Genomic DNA, 18,904 nt, shown 5'->3' with positions numbered 1-18,904 from the left:
TGAAAGCAGTCATTCATGCGGCAGACAGCTAAGAAACTCCGCTGTACCGATGGATTAAAGGAGCTGACAGGCATGTCTCTGCCCTCAGCCTACCGGTCAACTTTGGACAGGCAGAGTTGGAACTCCATCATCAAAAGGGTCATAAACAATGAGTCAGTCATGACTGCATATATGGCTATCAGATGAGATTGTAACATTTTAACTTTGAAGAAAGTTATACTTTCGGATCTCAAGCCGCGACGAATATTGGTTCTGTTTTTACCCCATGCACCGCACACAAAAACAAAGACTGATTTAAAGCACAGCCAAGGCACCAGACTTTTCCTAATTTGCATAAATGTGCAAGGTTTTTGAACATCATGATGTAATACCAGGTGACGTGAGAGAGCTAGGAGTGGTGGGAGCGTACTGTGCGCGACACATGGGAACGAGGTAGGCTGTTGATTTCACGTGTAGTCGCCCGCATTGAATGTTTTCTGAAGACACCTTTGATCGTCCCATTTCAGCAAAAATTGACAGAAAATACCTCCAAACTGAACAAACTCGTCCAACAATCACAAGTACGCGTAGCATAAAATGGGAAGATTGCGCAATCATGCATGAGCAGCACACGTCATATCTGTAAGCTTTTGGTCAAGCAAACTCGGGAAAAATCATTTTATAATTATCGTCTTTATTTCAGCTGGAAGCATCAACAGTATGTGAATGAGCAGTTTTCTGTATCCTCAGTCAGTGAAAGAAATTAAAATTTTACAGCACGCTACTTTCATCAATTTAAGATTTCGTGAAACCGAACGTCCTATTTTCATAAAAATTGATGGAAAAAAAAATAGTATGTGTATTAAAAAAAACATACCTGGGGCCTTGATACCAATGTAAGATTTCGCCTTGGCTTTTGCACAGCCCAAAGCCACGGCTATTTTCGTGGTTTTTTGTTTACCAGGTATGAATCCCTTTGGTTATTAGAAAGCACTCAGAGAGCGCAAACCTCCGCCAAGGCTAAACAATTCCCCGCCTCATTATCAGTACACCCAAAAGAAATACTCGCATAAATGGTGAAGAATCCTAAACAAACAAAACAAAATCATGCAAATCCGTCATTCACTTTTTTTTAGTTATCTTCTTAACAGACAAACCAACCAATCAACCAACCAACAAACAAACTAACTAACCAACGCCGATGAAAACATAACCTCCTTGACGGAGGTAATATGCTTCGAGCCAAACCTTTGCAATGTGTATGTTTGCTGGGACAGATCTAGCCTTTAGTCGAGTCCCACGCGCTTACCCGGACACGTAACGCACCCTGGATGCTGGCACGTAAAAAGACTAGCACGAGCGGCGAAGCCGCAAGGGCCTTTACTATCTCGTGGAACTAATCACTTATTCATTTATTCACGTAATATAAATCAAGCAATATAAACCAATCATCTAACGGTGGTTTGCGGTTACCAGCAAAAGCATGCGCGCCATGTCAATTCACAACGGGTAATGCATTATGCATGTCTACCAAATCCGTAGACAAATGTAAAGAAAAACATAAGCGTTCTCCACGAGATGGTAAAGGCCCTCGCGGCTTCGCCGCTCGTGCTAGTCTTTACGTGCCAGCATCCGGGGTGCGTTATGTGTCCGGATGGTCCGGGTATATAGGCGCGTGGGACTTGATTAAAGGCTAGGACAGATCCAGCTCTGGCTCAAGGGGAAGAGTGTGTAGCTGTGTGGGGGGGGGGGGGGGGGGGTGAGGAGGAGGAGAGAGACCGCCTACTCCACCCCTCCCTCCGTAGATCCGCCACTGCACTTTGTTGAACTTTGTTCACGGTGATTTTGGTTTGTTTGATTCACTTTCGGTGTTTTACTTTTGGTTTAGGCGCGCAACAAACTGTGAGGAAAGTGTAAAGGACAGGATTCAGGGACGAGTTGATTGGTAGAGCCAGAACCACAACCCATGCATACACCTCGGTGGATAGAGTGACTGTTCCCGTCTGAGACAGAATCCCCAGGATGATTATAGGCATCCAACAGCAGAAATCCGTCATCACGATCAGCGCCAACTTGGCCGCCATTTTAAAATCACGCTCCCTGTGGGCATTCACTCCGACAGCACTTCTTGTGCGCTTGACACTGATGAAGATGGCGACGTAGCAACACAGGACAAGAAGAAAAGAAACTAGATTGACCCCAAGGAAGAGAACGATTGACAGGATCCAAGATGGTTTCTCACCTGTGGCGTGGGCACTTTCAAATCTCCCAACCAAAGACAAATACACCGTCGACTTTCTCAATATCACATCAGATGCCTTAGTTGTAAGGGGCAGGCCGATACAAACATCCGAAAGTCCATATATATCAGAATCAGACCCAAATGAAAGTGTCGGCACGATACTCAGACAAAGTGCCAGGAACCATAAGATACCAATGATGATTGTTGTTGATTTTACTCCCAGAGAGAATCTTTTCAACGGAAACACAATGCCTAAGAAGCAGTCTACGCTGATGAGTGTCACAAAAAACACCGAAGCCTCGCTGGACAGAACTGACAGAACTCCAGCAAGTTTGCACAATGCACTGGTGCGCCACTCAGGAGCCACAAGAAAGTAGTCCTCGCCAAATGAAAGATCTGCACCAGCTATGATTAACATGTACACACCCATCATGAAGTCCGCGATAGCCAGATTTCCTACCATAAATGAGAGTGTCTTTTTACCCCCTCCGTCCCCTTTCTGCATAAGCCTCCAAATCAGGACAGAGAAATTACCAATAAGCGCGCTCATTCCCAAAACCCACAACGCCGCTCGCAGTATGTTATTTGGCATAAGGCTGTCGCACAGATTCAAAGCTGGTTTAGGCTTTGTAGTCAAACAATCTTGCTCGATAGAAAAATGCTGCAACTTGGACAAGGCACAACAAAGACGGTAGTCGTCAACGTATCTGAAAATGTAATTTAAAAAAAAAAGTTTATTGAAGACTACACACAATGTATTAAGAATTTTTTGGACAGAACTGCACATAGCATTTGACGCTGTCGTGAATTAGATAAGAATTTGGTATTGGATGAACATCACTTCCCCAGGCAGCATCGTCTATGTTATGTTTGATAAAACTATTGAAATCGATTTTATGACTTACGCTTTTTGCAAGGCTGGTAACCCATCAGAGGCGACCTTATCAAGCTTATTCAGCGTGCCTGATATGTCAAACAGTACACTGAAAAAGATCAGAAATTAAACATGGTCTTGATATGACAGTTAAACAGGCATACTCGAAACTCATATTCTAAGCAACCAGTTGTCTGGGGCGTTAATTCTCTTTTAAATATTTCATCTGTTCAACTATGGATCCGTCGAGACTTTGCCTCGTTATAAAAATTTAATTAAAGGTCTTTTTCTTAACTTTGAGATAAAACTTTTGCGAAAAATTTTTGGAAATCTTTTTTTAACCAATTTTCTGGAATTGCGATCAATGTTTTTTTTGTAAATGATAGCAATAATTTTAAAATAAGTTCAAATATTTGTAGGCCATACTAAGTGCCTTGCACATATTGTGAGGGGTGAAGTACAGCTTACTGATAACAAAACGGACGTAAAATCCAAATTTCCAATTATATCCATTGGGGCTTGTAATTAAAAAAAAAAAATTAGCATGTGCCGCGTGGTTCAGAATGTGTATACGAAACCATTACGACCTGTGGTTCTTGTGCAATACGTGTATCTACAGCGCGTCCCAAAACACCCGCAACATTTTTTTGCGAGGCTCTAGCGTCGCCGCAGAAACACGTACCGCCATTATTTTTTATTTCATATTAAAACTTGGAATCTTAACTTTATCCCTGGTAGATATTGTTTGATTTTCCAAAGGGTTTTGAAATTATTCGTGTTCACATAAAGGCATGTCAAAACAAACTCAACCGATTTCAAGGAAAATCAACCATGCCATTCAAATGTGGAAATGCTTCATCATGTTCATGATGTGACGATCTCGTTGCATTTTACGTTCTGTGTTTCCTTTTCTTTTCGATCCACGCCTATGCTTCACCTTAAATAAATTCACAATATTGCTCGTCGTTTCAAGTACAATGTGTTTTTAGTATAAATCAACTGCTTTTTTGTTATTTCAACAGCTTGTTGACTCGAGTTTGCATCTGATGTACCGCATCATCGATTTTCCTTGAAATCAGTTGAGTTTGTTTTCGAAATGCCTTTATTGTGAACGTAAATAATTTTAAAACTCTTTTAAATATCAAACCAATACTCGTCAGGTATAAAGTTAAAATTCCCAGCTTTAAAATGACAATAGTATAAAGGTGGTACGTGTTTCCGCGCAGACGCTAACCTTGCAAAAAATAAGTTGCGGGTATTTTGGGACGCGCTGTAGTTAAGTCATGCAGGAAGAGTAATTTTAGCAACAACTGCAATGCTGCTGCAAACTTTACTTAAAAATGAGGTCGTAAAGACATTGCCCATGATCGAAAATGAAAAAAAGAATTGCTGAAACAGCTTTTTCAGTGTGAGATTGATTCCCATTCAAATAGCTTGCAACGCTAATAAACATTTGAGTATCTTTTGTGACATCAGACATTCTATCAAAACTTACAGCTTTGTGAGATTGAAGAGTCCATCAAGAAAGCCAGCCTGGATCGACACGAGGGGAAGATTTTCCAAATGACTGTCGAATCAAAAGGAGAATAGGCCTATAACAAAGCTGAAATACACTGCAAAATATGTAAAGGTTTCTTTGTGTTAAACGAACTATTTCTAATTGAAATTATTTGTTTTCTATTCAGTTTAATTGCCTGTACGGTATGAACGTAAATTTCCTCCTCGTTTTGTTGGAAACATTGGGCAGATTTAGACTACTTTATTTCTCCCATGAAGAGGGCCGTTAAGATTAATTCGTGAAAAATCAGCTGTTGGAGATTGGAGAGTCCATTCCATGTACCTGCAGAAATCGACTCAAGGGGCACATTCCAAAATCTACTGTCGAATCAAATGAAGAACAGCAAAGTTGAAATATTCTGCCAAATAGTTATATTACAATAGGGAAGAACACTCTTAATATTACTTGGCAAAATTAAAGTTGCAGCCATTGGTCATTGCCTTTTTCCACGCAATACAGAATAATGTATATACTCCTCCTCTCAGGATCCATAACGTAGGGATCCATCGGGGCCTTTCATTTGCTTTTTTTTTTATCATGTGCCCTTTGGCTCAGAATGTCTATACAAAACCGATTAAGACGTGTGGTTCATGTGCAAAACATGTATGTAGAAACATCAGTAAAGGTAATTTAGCGACAACTGCAATTCTGCAAACTATACTTAAAAAAGGAGCCGTAAAGACATTGCCCATGATCCAATATTGTTGTTGCTGAAACAGCTTTTTTTTAATTGTGATATCGATATGTTTTTAGTGTGAGATTGAATACCATTCAAATAGCTTGCAATTCAGTTAAATTGCCTGTACGGTATGAACGTAGATTTCCTCTTCATTTTTATTGAAACATTGGACAGATTTAGATTTATTCATTTCTCTCACAAATAGGGCGTCACGATTAATTCGTGAAAAATCAACATTTGAATTAGAATATTCTAAATCAAAGGAAGTGTTGCAAAGTAAATAATAAATACATGAACAAAGATTTTTTGGCTCAGAATGTCTATATGCAATACATGTATGTAGAAATATCAGTAAAGGTAATTCTGCAAACTATACTTAAAAAAGGAGCCGTAAAGACATTGCCCATGATCCAATATTGTTGTTGCTGAAACAGCTTTTTTATTGTGATATCGATATGTTTTTAGTGTGAAATTGATAACCATTCAAATAGCTTGCAATTCAATTAAATTGCATGTACGGTGTGAACGTAAATTTCCTCTTCATTTTTATTGAAACTTTGGACAGATTTAGATTTATTCATTTCTCCCAAAAATAGGGCGTTACGATTAATTCGTGAAAAATCAACTTTTGAATTAGAATATTCTAAATCAAAGGAAGTGTTGCAAAGTAAATAATAAATACATAATCAAAGATTATGCGGAAGAAGTTAATTACCCCAAAATAAACTCAAGCATATCAGTTTTGGCAATAAAGAGAACACGCGTTATAAAGACAAAAATCGGATACATTAATTAATGAATACCCGATTATAAAAAACAAATTGTAATGAGTTTTTCCCCCTGTGTTTTGTTGCGTTATATCTGCCGTGACTCTGAAAACGTATAGAGGGGAATAGCACAAGAAAAATTAAACGAAAGACTACAGGGAATGAAAATCCATCGGACAGGGTCATCTTTTTGTGATTCTGATTAAACCGCTAACATATCTGAACGAGTTTAAAATCAATTTACAACCATATTCGTTGCATCAGTTATTCATCAACAACGACAATAAAGTTTAATGTTGGATATATCCGAACCATATCAAAAACTTACAGATATTGGAGATTGGAGAGTCCATTCCATGTTCCTGCGGAAATCGACTCAAGGGGAAGATTATTCAACTCACTGTCAAATCAAATGAAGAACAGCAAAGTTGAAATATTCTGCCAAATATTTACATTACAATATAGGGAAGAACGCTCTTAATATTACTTGGCAAAGTTAAAGTTGCATCATACTCGTGCACCTAAAGAAGAGTTATTTTCCTCCAAACGAACTTTCAGTGTGTATAATTTGTTTGAGCGGAAAAAATCCGGTTTGGGTGACGGAACTCTGGGTTTTCATTTTGCGCAGAAAGTAATGAGCCCGCCATGCGAGATCCGAAAAATAATTCGAATTATGTGAAGAAATAATTCAATAACTAATCGTCGGATTTCGTTGTTCGATGTCTCTTTCAAAAGTGTATAATTGTTAATGTTGCTAGAAAACTAGCAATGAAAAAAAATAACAAATATTTTTCGTGGTGAAATTCGAAAATAGCATAAGGAACGCATCTTTTATCATTCTGATTCACGCCACGCCATGGTGAAAGTTTCTATACATAATCCATTATAGTTTGATGTGGCTTTTTTTTCTTCGAATAGAACCCTGAATAAAATAGCCTTTTGTCATTGCCTTTTCCCGTGCAATACAAAATTATTTCCTATAAAAATCGGCCTGAGTTCGTTTAGTTTTTACAAATACGCCTGTCAGTATTTCATTTCTTGCTGTGTAGACTGGTTCCTGCTCCTCTCAGGATCCATTACGTAGGGATCCATCGGGGCCTTTCATTTGCTTTTTGTATCATGTGCCACTTGGCTCAGAATATCTATGTAAAACCCATTAAGACCTATTAATCTAGAAACATCCATAACAGGATACATAACGTTGGGACCGGAAACCAGTCTACTTACAGGGCGGGTCTTTTAAGCCACAAACTCAAACGCCCATAATTGGTACTAAACACTTACAGCCATGTGAGACGAGAAAATCCGTTGAATATGCCTGGCTCCAGATGTGAGATATTGCCATCAACTAGCGTCCTGTAGAAATCGTGGAACGATAACAAAATGCAATGGTGGGTTGGACAGAACTAGTGATTGATTCACATAATTGTCCCATTCCGATACGCACGTATTACACTTGCATTTGCAGTGCAATTTATAACACTCATGCGTTCATTATTGCATTCCATATATCCCAACACTGGGGGCGAGGAGGAGGTGGGGGCGGGGGGGGGGAGATCCATTTAAGAGTAATCTACACGGACGTGGCTGAGGTGTGAGCCCGGGGGCCCCTGGTTTCGATTAAGCACAGAGGCTCATGGCGATCAGGTGTGCGACAGTAAAGTTTAAGCCCCAAGCCCCCCCCCCCCCCCCCCGCCCCAGCTAGGGGTTAAAAGCAACCACCACGGGCAGCAGCATGAGGCAGACGGATGAGAACTTGATGTGCCAACCACACCTCGATGAGGGTGCTGGCAGATGGGTCAACGTGGCACAACCAACAGCAGCACTCAACGGTCCAGTTTATAGCTGACATTGCTATAAGTACGGTCCAGGGTCGAGGTAGTGACTCGTCTATGGTGTACTATAAAGTATGGTGTTCTATAGACGCCAAATCTGCGTCGCGTCGTGCTTTCACGTCGTGCCGTCGCGTCGTACCGTCGCGTCGTGCCGTCGTCCGTTGCGTCGTGCTGTTGCCCGTCGCGTCGTGGCGTCGCGTCGTGCCGTCGCCCGTCGCGTCGTGCCGTCGCCTCTTAAATTACCGTTTCTAAGCACGTACATTGCATAAGGAAGCGACGCATCTTCACACGTCGCGTCGTGCCGTCGTCCGTCGCGTCGTGCCGTCGTCCGTCGCGTCGTGCCGTCGCCCGTCGCGTCGTGCCGTCGCCTGTTACCTCGGCGCTTCTAAGTAGACTGCTTGAAGAGGCGACGCACACATTGCCCGTCGCGTCGTGCCGTCGCCCGTCGCGTCGTGCCGTCGCACGTCGCGTGACTGTAGTTTCTTGGCAATAGGTGGCGCCTTAATTTTTCATGTACCTGTACAGTATTTATGACATGCGTGCCGTGCGGTGAAAGTGTTGCAAATTGCAATGTCGTACAGTTTGTACACGGTTTGTGGGGAGGCCTATTATTAGTGGTTGCGGAGGTCCGACTCAATCAATTTCAAAATACATAGATTTTTTTCTGCTTCCAATTGTCAAACAACAAAGCACATATACACGCGATTCCATGAACTCTAAAAAGCGTGCAAAATCCGAAAAGAATATCCCGCTGGTCTTTGTTTTACCCTACCACCCACAAATTAAACACCCAGCTCTTAAGCAGGCCCTTCTGAAACACTGGAATCTGATCAGCGATAACGATTTTCTAAGTGCACTCTTTGCGACCCAACCCATCCTGGCTTACAAACGACAAAAAACATAAAACATGGCCTGGTCCGATCAAGGATGAACCCATCTCCACCATCCAACCAAGAAAAAAAAACGTGGATGAGGAGAACGTACAAATCCTATCGGAACTTCTTGAAGAACAGAACTAACATAATGGTAATTTAGGCATGGAATTCGAAATAAAAAATAAAAAATAAGGAATCCACTTAATCTGATCATTACAAGAACTGCTCACGCGTAAAATATTCTTAACCATCATTAGCAATAAAGTAAATACGTATAAAAGAATTAAACAAAGGGTGACTGATGAAGTGCGTAAAAAGGGCACAGAAAATATGCACTGTTTCCCCCGACACACACAAAAGAAAAAACAGGTGGGACGGCATATTATCACCGGTATAAATCAAATCATTAAGTGAACTAGAAACAAAAACCACATGTACACAATAATAATAATAATAATAATAATAATAATGATTACTCTTTTCGCCCCAATAGGGTGACTTTCCCATAGACTTGTGCACAAACCTAAACTGTCACCTAACCCAAGTTTACCTCATGTTTTTTCCACGAAATTTAGTGTTTATACTAATTGGACCATGAGGAATCGATCTAGATAGTTTTCGACAGCAAAATTCCTTGTCCTAAGGGTCGTTTTCATAAAAGGGCGACAGTGAAAATGTCGCCTTTATAAGGTGTATCGCCCTATTGTGGACGGAGTTCGCAAAATCTGTCGCCCTATTACAGTAATAGTAGTAATAACTGTATTTATATAGCGCTTTTTGCCAGAGGATACAAAGCGCTGGGGGAGAATGCTACCAAAGCGTAAATGAAGTATATGAACATTATGAGACCCATTATGTAGAACTTTTTTGCTAGGTGCTGCGGCGCATAATTGCTGCCACAAACCAGTCCCTGCGTCGCGTAAACACCGGATGAGTATTTTGAAACTCCCGCTCTCCGGTTATCACCAATCTAAGGCCCGCTGGCGAGGTATGTGTTGATAAGTTGTAACCCACCCATCACCGCAACCCAGCAGTGGAACTGATGTTACTCCCTATATGCGTATTGAATTTCCAAAAAAGAAAAAAAAACCTAAACAAGGGCAGTTTAGTCTTATACTTACACAGGTATCCATACCAGTGCTTCTAAGTCTTAAATAAACGGAAATCTTCCCTAGCTGGTTGCAAATACAATGTTTTCAAAAAGATTCATCAGCTCGCAGAGCCCCTCGTACTCCAATTTTATCATACATCCCATAAAAAGAAAAGAATGAGGAACGGCCCTGCTGATTCTGATAGCAAATCCCATCCTCCTCCCTTGTTTTAAACCCTTATTCACGGCGGCAACTTTCTTGAAATGACTTTGGAACTTTCCAACAAGTTATTAGTATCAACAGATTGTTCCCTGAATTTTGCTCGCACAAAACCGGTTCTTCCTTGCTATTTTCCTAGCCAGACAACCACTTCTTTTTAAGAAAAAACACAAGTCTGATAAAAACTTTAATGCATGGTGACGGCCAAACTCCATTCCATTTAACTTAAAATGTAGTGGCGAAATGTATGATTACACCCCTTTCTATTAAACACATGTACATGAAGAATGAAGGCGCCACCTATTGCCAAGAAAGATACAGTACGACGCGACGGCACGATGCGACGGGCGACGGCACGACGCGACGGGCGACGGCACGACGCGACGGGCAATGTGTGCGTCGCCTCTTCAAGCAGTCTACTTAGAGGCGCCGAGGTAACAGGCGACGGCACGACGCGACGGGCTACGGCACGACGCGACGGACGACGGCACGACGCGACGCACGACGGGACGACGCGACGTGTGAAGGTACGTCGCTTCCTCTTGCAGTGTACGTGCTTAGAAACGGTAATTTAAGAGGCGACGGCACGACGCGACGGGCGACGGCACGACGCGACGCCACGACGCGACGGGCGACAGCACGACGCAACGGACGACGGCACGACGCGACGGTACGACGCGACGGCACGACGTGAAAGCACGACGCGACGCAGATTTGGCGTCTATAGAACACCATAATAAAGGACACCTATCTGTTATCGTCGTGCGTGTGGGGAGCTCCGTCGTGCCTGTGAGCAGGTCCGTCGTGTTTGTGAGCAGACCGTCGTGCGTGTGGGGAGCTCCGTCGTGCCTGTGAACAGGTCCGTCGTGTTTGTGAGCAGACCGTCGTACGTGTGAGTAAAACCGTCGTGCCTGTGAGCAGGTCCGTCGTGTTTGTGAGCAGAGCGTCGTGCGTGTGAGTAAAACCGTCGTGCCTGTGAGCAGGTCCGTCGTGCGTGTGAGGAGGTCCGTCGTGTTTGTGAGTAAAACCGTCGTGCGTGTGAGTAAAGCCGTCGTGTTTGTGAGTAAAACCGTCGTGCGTGTGAGTAAAACCGTCGTGTTTGTAAGTAAAACCGTCGTGCCTGTGAGGAAAAAACGGCGTGCGTGTGAGTAAAACCGTCGTGTTTGTGAGTAAAACCGTCGTGCCTGTGAGTAAAACCGTCGTGTTTGTGAGTAAAACCGTCGTGCGTGTGAGTAAAGCCGTCGTGCCTATGAGGCGCCATGTGTAAATAAATTATTTAACAAAATTATTTATATATAATTCATTATTTATTATATAATTCAGTTTTCCGGACAATTATATGTAAATAATTGTTTGGCAGTTTGCATTATATGTAAATAAATTTATTTGCCACTGCAATATTTATAGATATAATTTTTTTTGCAACCTAATTATTTACATATAATTTTGGGCAAACTAGAATTATTTATATATAATTTATTTGCAAACTTATTATTTATATATAATTTTTGCACACTTTTTTATTTATTTATAATTTATTTGCAACCTTTTTCATTGATATATAATTTATTTGTTACCTCATTATTTATATATAATTTTAACACACTTTAATTATTTATTATATAATTTATTTGGTTACTTATTATTTATATATTTTTTTGCACACTTTCATTATTTATTATATAATGCATTATATAATAATTATTCTCAGACCACACACAAAAACACCTTGAAACAAAAAGTTGACTTTTTGGCATAGTTTTTTCGAGCCCCCATTTTATTTTGTTTTATTCAAATGTTATTAACCCAAACAGTTTGGGCACATTGGCCAGAAATAAAAAACGGGGGCACGTACGTTTGCCCCAAATCCTTGCCATGCTTGGCATCACTGGGCCCAAATCTTGGCACGCTTGCCAATCATTCACTGCGAATATATCCACCGCTAGAATTTTTGTAGAAACTACGGTTGGATACTAATCCCATCAGAACAAATTGGTGTTAGTCACAGTGTAATTTGTCACGTGAATTTACGGTTGAATTTATAATATGCCTAAATTACTTAAGAAAACTTGAAAAATGCCAAAATTTCTTAAGAATAAACTTGAAAAAAGGCACGCCGATTTTTTTCCCACCGTTGGAAAATACGGTTGGAATAAGCCCCACCAGTACTAGAGGGTGCTAGGCGTAGTGTTTCTAAAGATTAAAACGAACTTTGTTTTGGTCAAAATTCAAAATCTTACTTAAGAACTATTTATTTCTTTTGAATTGAGGGACTGCCCGTCGTACCCAGTAACTTCTAGCCCTTAATTAATTTCTTAATGTTGGAGGCGAAGGGGAGGTGGTGGGTTTATTTTCCATGTATAGCGGCTTCGAAAAGCTAAGCCGAAGTGAACTTTCTGAGCCTAATTAATGAACTTGACTTAATACACTGTATCGATATTGCTTCTTTTACCCCTTTGGGCGCGCGATCCATATCATTTTAGCGATATGAACAATTTCTCTGGCCTCAATATGTCACGTCCGCAAATAATTGGGGCGGCCAGGTGTTCCCTGGCCGCGCCCACCGAGTAGGCTACTGTTTACCGCGCACACGTACCCCATGGCAACAACCAGCTGATTGAAGGAAATTACGTGACTGATCAACAGTGTGTGTCTGTGCCGCATGATGCATTTTATCTTGTAGTGATAAAATAATGTGTAGCCCGTGCGGTACGCTGAAGTGCGCCCTCAAGCGGTTATGAGACGCGCGTGTACTGTAACCATGGAAGGCGCCATGTTCGCACATGTTTTGGCGAAATTCCCGCAGTGAAATGCCAAGATTCTTGCTAAAAGTCAACTGTTAGTTTGACATTGATTGAAATCCTACAGCTTGTGGCTCTCAGGTGAGAATAAGTGAAGGATAATGGGATGATTATAACATTTGGGGTGATTTTTGATGATAAGTTGTGTTGATAATTGATGTTGAAATTAACGTTACAGAAACAAATGTGAATTGTTTAAATCGGGAGCCAGTTTTAATGCATCTAGAAGAAATAATTGATCTTGTGACCAATATACCTTTCCGTATTAATGAAACCTCACATACTGGGATGATTCAAATTAAGTGACATGTTGAGTTGTGTTACAAATTGAACAAGTTTAAAGTGTATTGATGCTAGAAGTTGGGTGGATTATTTGATCTACCGTCTGCTTTGACCCCCTAAGATAAATTGCTTTGTGTAGAGACACAAGCCTTTTGTTAAAGGTACATATTTTGCCTTTCTTTTACTCTCAGGTGTACCCTGATATTTTGGGGATTAACATTGATCCGTATTTTTGCTGCCTGGACAGTCACAGTCTGGAACTCTGCTCCACATCTTGAGTGGATCAAGCCGTTGGTGACTGGACTGGCCACATGTGAGTTTACACATGTTACATCTTCACAAGGACAGGAATTACATGTACATGTATGCTGTCTGCATAAGGTGAACTACCGTGGGAGCATCCCTCACAACAGTCTATCTCCAAGCAGGAGGGATCTTGTGAAGGAACCGTTTACTGTGTAGCGTATACAGTGACGTTGAACTGTGGTTTCGCCGGAACTCCACGAAGTGAAGAGAACTGAACTGACTAGTCAATCAACATTTTTGGATTGGGACTTGATAGCCTTAGAGTGACATCAAGAGTCTCAAATATCCTTGTTAGAATATATTTAGGGCCCTAATATTGTCTGTATACCGGTATTTTGTTTTTGTCAGAAAGATAAATGATTGTTTATTTCATAAAGTGTCATTGTTGACCTAAACATTTACATGTAGGCCTACTTAAAGTTTTTCTTGATTATCATCATCAGCGCTGGTGTTATAGATTTTTGATCTAGAGTTCCGTCCAAGTTTTCAAATTAAAGATTTTCTAGTTCAGTACAATTTATAGACTAAGTAGTGGTTTGTTCATTTGTCTGACCCAAGGTGTGTTGACCCCAATGTGGTCCATGTGGCTTACATTTCATGGCGATCTTGCCAGGACCTCGTAGATAAATATTTAAAGGGGCTTGCTCTGTTTCTCTGTTGGAAATAAGCAACAGGGCACACGCATTTTATTCTGGTGTCAGATTGATAGATAGATCACCAACACTACTGTTGCTTTAGAAGGATTATTTTGAGAGCCATAAGCTGAGAATTGGTATTTTTCTTGTGGTAGGTTTTAGCAGAGTGCATTTTTGTTTACGGTTTTTTGTACGCGCGTTGAAATTTTGTGCGAAACATGGCGGACAGTAGCGATATCTTGCAGTTTGGGCGCGATTGGTGCAAGAAAGACGATGTTCGACCGGCTTGCGCTCTTCTTCTTTGCAGTGAGAAACCGTTGTCTTTTTCGACAGAGTCAATTACCAAAGGCCTGGCTAAGAAGGTTAACCGCCTAGTGGGTGTGTCCCGTCAGGAGTGGCGAGGAAAGACCAATCTTCTGTGTGAGTTTGAATGTGAGGTTGGTGAAGTGACCCTCCCTCTTTCAGGCACTTTTAATGTCTCTGTTGACGGCGGGGAAGTGTTTCTGCGAATATACCGTTTGAACACCACTACAAACTTCAAGAGTCGAGTCTTGGTTAAGGATATTATGGAGAATCAGGGTACATCCGAACCCCTGACAAGAGAGACGTCCAGGAGTTCATTGAGCCACGCCATGTCTTTGTGCACTGTTGGCGGACGGAAACTGCGTCCTTTCTCTGGTCTTAAGACTCCAGCCAAGGACGAGGACAGTTTCGATACCTGGATTGAACTTGTGCAGGGGCAACTTGAGGAGGAACCCGAAGATTGTGAGAAGAGGCGACGCTTGAGGGAGGCTCTCCGTCCCCCTGCTGCCAGTATCATCACCGACCTCCGCCGAGAGTGCCCTCAGGCGACAGCTGATGAATACCTTGCTGCTTTGGAGCTAGCATTCGGAAGTACAGAGTCACCGGAGGAGCTGAGCGTTCTCTTTCACTCTACACACCAACATCGTGGTGAATCGCCTTCAGAGTTTCTCACGCGACTACAGGGTATACTGAGGAAATTGGTTCGAAAAGGTGCAGCCCAAAGGGAGAAGTCAAGCTCACTTCTCATTGAGCAGTTTGCAAAGGGGGTGCTCTTCGACGAAATTCTTCTGGTGAATTTGAGGTTGAAGGATCTCAAGAAAAATCCTCCCTCTTACCTGACGTTGCTGCAGATGGTAAGGAGAGAGGAAGCAGAACAACAGGCTAAGATGAGCCGAAGAGGAGAAGGAGATGTGGGTGTGTTCCCGGCAGACCCTAAACAGGCCAAGAGTCGGACGCAAGCTGCTGAGAGACCAATCAAGCGTAAGCAAAATGAAGCACGCCCAAGATTCTGCTACCGGTGTGGTGAAGAGGGCCACTACAAGACAAAATGCGAGAAACCTGAGAACTTGCAGAAGGTAAATGGCCAACTTATTGCTTTCCTGCAGGGAAACGCCAAGGGGCGACTGGAGGGGGCCAGCCAGAAGCCCAAGCCCGTGAATTAAGGCCTGGTGTTAATTACCACACTGGAACTGACATACCTAAGGGACTAGTTGGAGGAGACATGGTAGAGGATTGCTGCATTGATGGGAACTGGGCCAAGTGTTTGTTGGATTCGGGGTCGCAAGTCGCCTTAATATACGAAGGTTTCTTTCGACGCCTGAATAAGCCCTTGTTTCCGATTGAAGATCTAGTGCTTTGGCATGGTGGAGGGGGACAGATACCGTATTTAGGTTGGACCAAGGTGACTATTGGTTTTGATCCAGCATTCTGTGGCACAAGTCGGTCATCCTCCACCCTGGCTTTAGTTGTCCCTGACTGCCGTGGTGCAACACCGTACCAACTAGTTGTGGGTACAAATTCTGGAGCTTTCCGTGGTTGCTACCAACATCTTTTTGACCTGCAGAAAGGGAAAGAGTGCGGTGGCTCTGTCATCAGTGCGGCATGTAGGCGAATCTATGAGGATTTTGAAGTTTCACGGAGGGCAGGACCAGCAGGAAAGGTTGGATTGGTAACATGTCGTACTCGAAATCAGGTGACAGTCCCTGCCAACTCTCAGAAGTACATCTCGGGCACTGTTCGAAATGGATTGGGGAGGCCAGTGACTGTGTTGCTAGATGCTCCTCACCTGCGTAAAATGCCTACCGGTATCAACACTGTTTGCTCTTTAGCACAGATTGGGAATGGTTTCCAAAAGGTGAAGGTCTGCGTGCAGAATCAGACTGATGTGGACCTGCATTTGCAAAGGAACTGTGTTTTGGCTGAAGCATCCCTGCCAGTGTCAGTGAGTAGTGTGCAGCCTGATTTGTGTGGAAGTTCCATCTCCTCAGCAGCGGCACCAGCCCAGATGAGGACGACTAGTGCCACCACTGGCATGAACCCAACCCAGAGACGAGAATCTTCTCAGATTACAGAAAAGGAGTTTAGGAAACTACCATTTGTTTGGGGTCCCATAGACACTCAATGGAGAGACAGAATTCTTAAATTGGCCTATGGTCGATCAGAAATCTTCTCCAGCCATGAGTGGGATGTTGGTTTGACAAACGAAATCCATCATGACATCAGGCTCACTGATGAGTCTCCTTTCCGGGAAAGGTCGCGTCGTGTAGCTCCATCTGATTTGCGGGACTTGCGAGACCATCTTCAGCATCTACTAGACATCGGGGTGATCACAGAGTCCAAAAGCCGATATGCCTCACCCATAGTCATCGTACGAAAGAAGAGCGGACAGATGCGTCTGTGTGTGGACTATCGTACTCTGAACTCCAGAACTGTACCTGATTAGTACGTGGTTCCCATCGTACAGGAGGCTCTGGACTGTTTACATGGGTGCAGGTGGTTTTCTGTGATCGACCTCAAGTCGGGGTACTACCAAATACCGATGAAACCTACCGACAAGGACAAGACAGCTTTCATCTGCCCGGCTGGATTTTTCCAGTTTGAGCGGATGCCTCAGGGTGTCAAAGGGGCGCCGGCCACTTTCCAAAGACTCATGGAAAGATGTATGGCAGGCCTGAACTTGGCAGAGGTACTTGTGTACATGGATGACATCATCATCTTTGCTCCCACTTTAGAGGAGATGGAGAAGCGTTTGGCCAGAGTGTTTGATCGGTTGGCCAAATATGGGCTAAAGATTGCTCCTGAAAAGTGTCAGCTGTGTTGTACATCTGTCAAATATCTTGGACATGTAGTTTCAGAAGAAGGTGTAAGAACAGACCAACAGAAGGTGGAGGCGATCAAGTCATGGCCACCCCCGGCTGATGCAAGACAATTGCGGTCTTTTCTTGGAATGGCTGGATATTATCGCCGATTTATTGATGGATATGCCAAGATTGCCAAACCCTTACATGAGTTGGCCGCTGCGCTACAAAGTAAGAGCTGTCCCAAGCGTCAGACCTGTAGTAAGGATACGAGCAGGGGTTTGAAAGTGGTATTCGCAGAAAGATGGACACCTGAGTGCCAGCAGGCATTTCAGGAGTTAAAGGACAAGCTATGTTCAGCACCAGTTTTGGCCTTTGCGGATATGAGTCGGCCCTTTGTACTGCATGTGGACGCAAGTAGGGATGGTCTTGGTGCCATTCTTTGCCAGGAGTCTGATGGTAAGCTGAGACCAGTTGCTTACGCCAGCCGTGGACTGAATCCGTCGGAGAAAAATTACCCAGCACACAAACTTGAGTTTTTGGCTCTTAAGTGGGCCATCGTAGACAAGTTCAAGGATTACTTGTATGCAGCCAAAGGAACCCGGGTATTCACTGACAATAACCCACTAACATATATCCTTTCGTCTGCCAAGTTGGACGCCACAGGGCATCGGTGGTTGGCAGCTCTAACAACCTACGACTTTACAATCCACTACAAGCCCGGTCGTTGTAACAAAGATGCGGACGCTCTTTCTCGACGACCACACAGTGATGCATTCTTGCAGTCTTCAGAGAGGGATCAGGTAGAAAAGATGCATATCCTGGAGGCACGACTTCAGGGTGAGGTAGAGGAGCCTACACCAACTCTCAGTGAGGAGATGGTTGATGCTATTTCCTCCCAGCATCTCTTGGATGCCTCGGGACGAAATGTTCCGGATACTACTGATGTGGAACCAGGCCCCCTCATCCACTCGATGGCCTTGAGTGCTGAGGCTATCCCTGCCGAATATACAGGTTTTGGTAAGGCAATGACTGTTGAAGGAGATGCTGTAAATTGGGAAAGCGAACAGGCTGTGGATGAACACATCAAGCAGGTTGTAGAATTTGTTCTGGCGGGCAAGAAGCCTAAGCAGATCTCAACCTTGCCTGAGGAAGTTCGGCTGATGTTGGGCCAGTTTTCTCGACTTGTCCTACGAGAGCGAGTATTGTATCGTCGAGTTCTTGATGTAAAGGGGAAAGAGTTGTTCCAGTTGGTACTACCTGTCCATTTCAGAGAGAAGGCTATCATCGGACTCCATAATGACTTGGGTCATTTGGGTGCTGAACGAGTTGTGGCCTTGGCACGTCAACGGTTCTATTGGCCGAAGATGGCGGCTCGCATTGAGAAGTGGGTTTCCAACTGTGCACGATGTGTGTCTTTCAAGACAAACCAAAAAGTGGCTGCTCCCCTGGTAAATATCAAGACGACATATCCCCTGGAATTAGTCTGCATCGATTTCTTAAAGTTGGAACCAGACCGCAGTGGCCACCAGTACATTCTTGTTGCTACTGACCATTTCTCCCGTTATGCACAAGCCTTTCCCACGAAAGACAAATCATCACGCACTGTTGCTAAGATACTTTGGGAGCGATACTTCCTCCACTATGGTCTGCCAAGGCG

The 18,904-nt window shown here is 43.1% G+C and overlaps 2 protein-coding genes across 2 annotated transcripts; one reads left to right on the top strand and one right to left on the bottom strand.

The window, feature by feature from the left end:
• Positions 1-1,838: 1,838 nt before the first annotated feature.
• LOC119734534 (G-protein coupled receptor GRL101-like) lies at positions 1,839-12,783 on the bottom strand. Its single transcript, XM_038208071.1, has 3 exons — positions 12,716-12,783; positions 3,127-3,204; positions 1,839-2,928 (listed from the first exon to the last, which is right to left on the bottom strand). Exons 1-3 carry the CDS (start codon positions 12,781-12,783, stop codon positions 1,839-1,841), a joined length of 1,236 nt encoding a protein of 411 aa, XP_038063999.1.
• Positions 12,784-14,361: 1,578 nt separating this feature from the next.
• Positions 14,362-15,609, top strand: LOC119734533 (paraneoplastic antigen Ma1 homolog). The gene has a single exon (XM_038208070.1). It carries the CDS (start codon positions 14,362-14,364, stop codon positions 15,607-15,609), a length of 1,248 nt encoding a protein of 415 aa, XP_038063998.1.
• Positions 15,610-18,904: the final 3,295 nt, after the last annotated feature.

This window comes from Patiria miniata, unplaced genomic scaffold, assembly GCF_015706575.1.
Source record: "Patiria miniata isolate m_02_andy unplaced genomic scaffold, ASM1570657v1 HiC_scaffold_27, whole genome shotgun sequence".
In the NCBI taxonomy this organism is placed as follows: domain Eukaryota; kingdom Metazoa; phylum Echinodermata; class Asteroidea; order Valvatida; family Asterinidae; genus Patiria; species Patiria miniata.
Note: the sequence above shows the minus strand (reverse complement) of the source record. Positions and strands in the feature narration are given on the sequence as shown.